This window comes from Strigops habroptila, chromosome 8 (genome assembly GCF_004027225.2).
Source record: "Strigops habroptila isolate Jane chromosome 8, bStrHab1.2.pri, whole genome shotgun sequence".
NCBI classification, from domain to species: Eukaryota; Metazoa; Chordata; class Aves; order Psittaciformes; family Psittacidae; genus Strigops; species Strigops habroptila.
The window spans coordinates 17,804,061-17,811,130 of record NC_044284.2 but is presented as its reverse complement, the minus strand read 5'-3'; the positions used below and the strand labels follow the sequence as shown (position 1 = coordinate 17,811,130).

The window sequence follows — 7,070 nt, the reverse complement described above, 5'->3', positions numbered from 1 at the left end:
CGGCGGGGATTTCATGGGGCTGGGGTTCCGCAGGGCTCGGTAGCGGATTTCTCCAAGCTTCGGCCATCGGGGTGCTTTGTAAAACACAAACGCTGTGTAAAACATACTATGAACTTTTACTGTCGTGTGAACTTTCACTGCCAACCTGTTCGTGGGGTGTGCGGAGAGTTTCCTCGGGCAGAGCCGGCGGCCCCGCGCACTCAGAATTTGGGGGTTGTTTCTGTGCGTTTAAAACGTTGATGGCAACCGCTCGGTCTGACGGCCGGGGCGTGCGAGCTGGAGCGGGCAGGACCAGGAGCAGGAGCCCCTCGGGCGTGCTGCGCGGGGACGGGCATTCCGGCTCCACCGCCCAGAGCACCCCGGTGAGGAGCCCGCGGCCAACGCCGCCGTTCCAGGGCGCCGGTGCCTGCGCCGAGCCCGCGCCTTGCCCTCGGCGGGCGGATTCTCTCCTTATTCCAGCTCCGGATTCCTGCCTAAATAACATGAACCTCGGCCCTGCCCGGTGCCGATACCGGCCCAGAAACGATCGCCTGCCTGTAAAGAGGCAGCCGACTGGGAGCCTAGAAAACATTGTTTCCCTCATTTCAAAGGGGGAAACCTGAACGATTCTCATCCTTTTGATTGATTAAGGTCTTGAATAACTTGAAGCTCGGGAGTGACAGTTAGTGAATAGACTATTGCAAATAAAGAGCACTGTGGAAAGCTGGGCTGGCACTTCAGAGTGTAAAGGAGGCGAGTTTGCTGGCACTTACCAAGTTATAAATAAAAGGCCATGCACAATAGTACCTTCTCTAAGGACAGACAGTCTTTACAACACTCCTGGCGTCATATCCTGCTGTGGTCACTTCAGCTCCGAGGCAGACTTTACCTCTTTTATTTTTCCAGCAGTTTAGTTTGAATACTACAATAAATTCCTGGGAACAAACGCCTGTTAGTGAGACTTTAATACGCACCGCCTCGCACCCATGCACACCCGCATATACACACTCACGCACACGCGTGTAACGCAGGGGCACTCTAGTCCCATTGATTTTTAAAAGCAGAAATCCCCACGGAGATCTCACTGGCAGCTCTTGCGTTCCAAACCGTTACACCGTTTGGTCCAAAGATGTTTCTTATGGACGGCGAGAAATTTCGGTGCAAAACAAGTAGAAAGAAGGAAAATGGGTGGGTTTTCTCTTAAAAAAATTAAAAAGGTTGTTCCTCGCTGCCCCCCGCCACTAGTGCTCGGCGAGCGGAGCCAGGGCACTGAGCACTTCGCCGGCAGCGAGGCAGGGGCTGCCCCTTCGTGCCAGGCAGCCCGTCTGGGGCGGGCGGCGGCGCGGCGGAGGCCCGCAGTGGTACGCGGTACTGACGGATGCGAGGGCCGGGCTGCAGGGCCAGGCTGCCTCCGGCTGGTGCTCCCCGCCCCGGTGCCGGGGCGGCCGTCGGGGCATCGAGTAGTTCCCCGCAGCCGGGCGCTCTCTGCCCGCGGCGAGAGGGCTCACCCCGTAGGGACAGCGCGGGGCCGTACCGGTCACGCTGCCTTCGCGGCGGCCGGGGCGATGCGGGAGAGCCGCCCCGCTCGCCCAATCAGCGGGAGCGGCGCGGCCGGGCCGGGCAGCGGCGGCCAATCGCGGCGGCGCCGCCGCGGAGCCGCGCCGGGGACGGAGCCGATAAATGCTCCCGGCCCCGCGGCTGCCGCTCCCCACCGCACCGGGCACAGGGACAGCGCTGCCGCCCCCACCCCGGTCCCCCCACCCCGCCCGGCCGCCCTTCCCCGAGCCCAGCCTCGCCGCCCGGCGGGGCTCCGGCCCCGGCCCTCCCGGTGCGGGGCAGCGCGGGTCACTGACAAAGGGGCAGCGGCGGAGCTGCCTCCTCCCCGCCCCCCGGCGGCATCCCCCACCCCCTCCCGGGACCGCTCCTGATTCGGTGGGACCCGCTGACAGCGCGGGTCTCTCCTAGATCAGCCCTCACCTGGATATAACCCTGCCGGGCCGCCGCGATGACAACTCTGGCTGGAGCTGTCCCCAGGATGATGAGACCCGGGGCCGGGCAGAACTATCCCCGCAGCGGGTTCCCGCTGGAAGGTAAGGCCGCGTCCGCGCTGCTCCCACTCAGGAAAGGGAAAAGTACTCCGTGCCGGGAGGCCGGGACAAAGCAGCACCTCGAGAGCCGAAGGACGGAGGGGTCCCAGGACAGCCGCAAGGCTCACCTCCCGGGGCTGTCAGAGCCGCCGTCCCGCGGCAGGGCTGGAGCAGCAGTTCCTCTGGCCCGACACTAGGGCCGGTTGCGGGCTTTGCACCCCGGGAGCGCTCCATCCCGGCCGGCGAGAGCTGGGGGAACCGACCGGGAGGTCGGTGGCGCAGCGGGCCCTGATTCCGCTCTTTAGCAGAATGAAGGGCGGTGATTCGGGGAAAAAGTGAGGAAAAAGTTAAGAAAAAAAAAAAAAAAAGCCCAACCAAATAAAAGCAATGCAAACGAAATCGAAAGGGACTTTAGAAACGAGGGTACGTCCCGGGTGGGCCGGGCCGCTGCAAGTGGCGGTTCTCGCGCTCCAGGCCGCGGCAATGCGAGAGCCCCGCAGCACCGGAGAGCCCCGCAGCCCCTGCCCGGGGCAGGACCGGGGCCTCAGCGGCTCCTATCGCCGCACCCCGGGGCGGCCGAACCGCGGGCCTACCCCAAGCCTCCCGGGGAGACCGCGGGCTTCCGTCCCCCGTTCCGCCTTCTCCGCGGGAGTCGGGCAGGCCCCGAACCCCGGCTCCGGTGCGAGTGCAACAGGTGAAGCGTTGCAGTGTTGTACTCGCCGGCGGGCCCGGGCGCGCTGCGGGGCGGCCGGGCGGGGCGGGGGGCGGCGGGTGGCGGCGAGTTGCCTTACAGAAAAGCAACGGCAAAAAAAACAATAACAAAAAAAAAGACCCAGCAGGATCCGAAGGAGACGTTAACGCCATTTCCCCCTCCTGCCTCCCCTCCCCTCCTTTTCTAGTCTCTACTCCTCTAGGCCAGGGCAGAGTCAATCAGCTCGGAGGAGTGTTTATCAATGGCAGGCCTTTACCCAACCATATCCGACACAAGATAGTGGAGATGGCCCACCATGGCATAAGGCCCTGTGTCATCTCTCGCCAGCTGCGAGTGTCCCACGGCTGCGTCTCCAAAATTCTCTGCAGGTACCAGGAGACGGGCTCCATCCGGCCGGGGGCCATTGGCGGCAGCAAGCCCAAGGTGAGCTCCTCCGCGCCCGCCCGGAGCCGGGCAGAGCCCGGCCGCGGCAGCGGGGAGGGAGGCCCCGCCGATACCCAGGCCCGAGGGGCGGCACCGGGGAGCTTGCAGGAGGGAGGCAGCACCCTGGGAGAGCCGGGGGGATCGGGCGGCCCCGGGGTGGGCGCAGGCACCCACCGCTCGGAGCACAGCCTGTTGCTCTCACACTTTACGAGGCTTTAAAAAATACACTTGAAGTTCGTGGCGGCGTTTTGTTTTTGTTTTATTCAATGATAAAAACGCTATTTTGAAAAATAACTTCTCAAACGAAACTAGGGCGGAAGGGGTCGTTTTCTGACCGCCTGGCTGTCCGGAGCCCCGAGAGCCCCACGCTCAGAGCCGGGAGGGCTCGGTGCCTCCGGGCCGGGGAAGCGGTCGGTCAGATGCCAGGGCTTACACAGCGCGGCCGGATCGGGCCCGCTCTTCCTTCGCTGCTAAGCGCAAAAGATTTACCCGTATTTCTGCCTGTCTGTCTGCCTACTGCTCCTTCATGGTTCTGTTTATTTTTCTGTCCGCCCCAAAGCTGTGTATATTTATAGCTACGCCGCTAAAAAGTTTGCGCTCACAATAATGCAGACAAATATGGATCCTTGTCTCAAGATCAGCCTCCTCCCCCTATAGCTTTTCACTCCCACAAAAGCAGACTTGAGTTTTTGACTAAAGTTGCTGCTGTATTATTTTCCTCCCACTTTGCCGCTTCTAAAGTAGTGATGCCTGAACTTTCCCTTTCGGTGTTAAGACTAGAGATAATTTTTTATAAGCGTGTTACCCGAACGAAAGGCTATTCCCAGCCGGGAACCTTTGTTTTGTTTGAATTCGGCTTTATTTTAAAATCGCGAGGCCATCGAAGAAACCTCTTGGTACTCGGAGCTCTCAGCGGTTTATTTCGCTATTTTTTATTTGGCGCTGCAAACTTTGTCCAGCCGAAACTTTCCTGACCTGGAGCCTCGCTGACACGGAGTCCTCCTCTAATTGCGATCTAGAATTTCCCCGGGATTTTCTTCTCGGCCGCACGGCAGCGGGTGCTGCCTGAGCTGGGATTTTCCTTACCGAGGGCTCGATCCCTCCTTCCTCTGTAATCCCGGAGGATTCTCTTGGAATTTTCGTTTAAACCGGGGGGTGCTTGTTTTATGCTGGCCCGTTGTTACTTATTATGCCCCCTCGGATTTTAACCTGCCTGTCCTCGGGGTGTTTTATAACGGGGTTTCTAAGCGGGGCCGGTGCCGGTTCTCGGTGGTGGCCGTGCGGGGCGGTGGGGAGGCTCAAGCAGCCCCGGGGGTGCCGGCGGCGGCAGCCCGGGCTCCCGCGGCTGCTCCCGGCCCTGCAGACTGTGCCCGTTTCTCCTTGTCCTTACTGAAGCAGGTGACGACGCCGGATGTTGAGAAGAAAATTGAGGAATACAAGCGGGAAAACGCGGGCATGTTCAGCTGGGAGATCCGGGACAAGCTGCTGAAGGACGGTGTATGTGACCGCAACACGGTGCCGTCAGGTACGGGGCGGCGGGGGCTCAGAGACGTCCTTCGGGCCGGAGCTGGGGCCAGTACGGGGAGGGCAACGCGATACCCGGGGCGAGCCCTGTGCCCGGCGTGAGCGGAGCTCCGGCCGGGCTGGTGCCCGTGAAGTGGTCGGCGTTAGCACGCTGGTACCCGCACACGCGTCCCAGGGGGATTCCCGCGCTCGGCGGGGGTGTTTTCAATTAAATCGCAACTGCATCTCCCTCCCCTCCTTCTCCCGCCGCTTCCCCGCCGGGCTGCTGCCGCCGGAGGGCTCGGGGTTTGCCGGAGACCCGACGCTGGGAACGGGAGATGGGGAGCAGCTCCGTGTGCCGGTGGGCTGTTTGCGGGGGGGAGGGCACACGGAGCTGGAGCAGTGTTTGTGCGGGTGTCTGTGGGCTTTCCTCATCACCCACTGCCCGGGCGTGGGGGAAAAAATTCTTACGGTGCCGCTGTGCCAGCGCTGAAGCGCGGTGCAGGATGGTGCCCTTGAAAACCCCCGCAGGAAGGGAGAGGAGGGCAGTGGGCGGCTGCACCCCCCCAAAGCCCGACTGGCAGCGGCCGGGGGGGACGCGGTGCAGAGGTACAGATGGGGGACTCGGCTCCCCGGCCCGGCCGGCACGGGGGGCTGGTGAGGACGAGCCACATCACAGCTCTGTGCTCCCCCCCCCGAAGTGAGCTCCATCAGCCGCATCCTGCGGAGCAAGTTTGGGAAAGGTGAGGAAGAGGAGGCCGAGCTGGAAAGGAAGGAGGTGGAGGAAGGCGACAAGAAGGCCAAGCACAGCATTGACGGCATCCTCAGTGAAAGAGGTAAAGTCCCATTTCCCTCTGCTCTGTGTGGAGCCCTGGGACTGGCCAGTGCCAGCCTCGGGTGCTGGTGGGTGTCACTCCCCTTCTCCCAGAGGTTGTCTGCCCCAGGCCAGTGCAGCAGAAGGCATAGCGCAAGGAGCCACGGTTCTCCCATCTCATGCCGTCCTGTTCCCCCAACCAGCACAACCCTGAACTGTGCGGGAATGGCGCGGAGGTTGGGGTGAAGATGGGGGTCGCCACTGGTTTGGCTTTCAACAGCAGGGATGGGGCCAGGGAGCAGGGAGGGCTGGAGCCGGCCGTGGAGCCCCTGGCATGGCTGTGCAGGCGCTGCTTTCCCAGCCCAATCCCAGCAAAAGGTTGCAGCTGCACAGAACGGGTGCTTGAAGCCAAAGGCTACAGAGCCTCGAGTCTCTGCAGCCGTGTGCAGGGCAGAGAGCCACAAATTTCGTTTCTTCTCCTCTTAAAACTGCTGGGAAAAGGTCGTATTGGTGGTTGGCCAGGGGCTGCGAGGAGGTTGCAACCTGAACAAGGCAAAGGGCTGCTCCGGGGCAGCCGCTGCTCCTGCTGCAGTGGTGCCCCGCTCCGTGCCCAGCTGGGCCAGGGCGAGGGCCTGGCTGGGCGGCCTGTGCATGGAAGTGGCTGCCCAGCACATGCACAGGCACTGGAGAAGGCGAGACAAAAGTACCAAATGAGCTGGTCAAACATTTGTACAACTTTTCCAGCTTTTACAAAGAAGGCCTTCTATACACAATCTACACTTGGAGATGAACTTGGAAAACAAAGAGGGGGGAGTCCATTGAAACTCACACTTTGGCTTTACACAGACAAAGCTTCAGCTAGCAGCAGCTTGATGTGAACAAAAGAAGGCAACCTTTTTATAATTCAAGGAGAAAAGAAGAGAAAACAGCCCCACAAAAGGCTGAGAAAAGACATTATGGGCTTGCAATGAGGGATGAATTATTCAATGAGCCCCTAATAGCTGATGCTCCACGCAGTTTTATGGACTCTTCACTGTGGAAAAAGTAGCTGTTTTTACCTAGAAAAAGTTTCTAGCATTTTTGGACATCTAGAGATGCTGAATGCCATTCAAGGACAATTGAAACCTGTCCTTAACAGTAGGATATCTGTTTGTTATGTAAGAACAAACCTGCACTCCCTAAAACTTAGATTTCAACTCTGTTATTAAAGCTTTCAGGAGCTTTGTAATACAAACAAGTTTGTAATATAAACAGGCAGAAGATGCTAAGGAAGTAAGACATTTTTAAGGCCAAAAACCACAGTTTGATTGCCCAGTCTAGTTGCCCGAATAGGAGGGACCCCTATATGGGTCCAGAATTGCCTTCAGTATTTGCTTCTACAGAGGAATTGTTCTGAGATGGACCTGCACCAAGGGAAAAATAGCTAAACTCAGTGCCCTAGCTGTTAAAATAACTAGTTCTGCTTTCCTGAATTTCTCAACAGAGATTAGAAACAGAAGATAGGAAGCCTTGATAATATCCTCACTTTATGGAACAAAAAGTAATTAATAGA

General features: G+C 59.4%; 1 protein-coding gene across 5 annotated transcripts in view; it reads left to right on the top strand.

Annotated features, from left to right (window-relative positions):
- Nucleotides 1-1,976: 1,976 nt before the first annotated feature.
- PAX3 (paired box 3) overlaps nt 1,977-7,070 on the top strand; it is a 79,325-nt gene continuing 74,231 nt past the window's right edge. For 3 of the 5 annotated variants that reach the window (XM_030494581.1, XM_030494583.1, XM_030494582.1), the window contains exons 1-4: nt 1,985-2,069; nt 2,966-3,201; nt 4,597-4,726; nt 5,406-5,540. In XM_030494581.1, coding sequence (XP_030350441.1) covers nt 1,985-2,069; nt 2,966-3,201; nt 4,597-4,726; nt 5,406-5,540 — 586 coding nt within the window. Of the gene's footprint in view, nt 2,070-2,965; nt 3,202-4,596; nt 4,727-5,405; nt 5,541-7,070 lie in introns of all 5 variants that reach the window. The other 2 variants (XM_030494580.1, XM_030494584.1) reach the window with 2 other exon arrangements.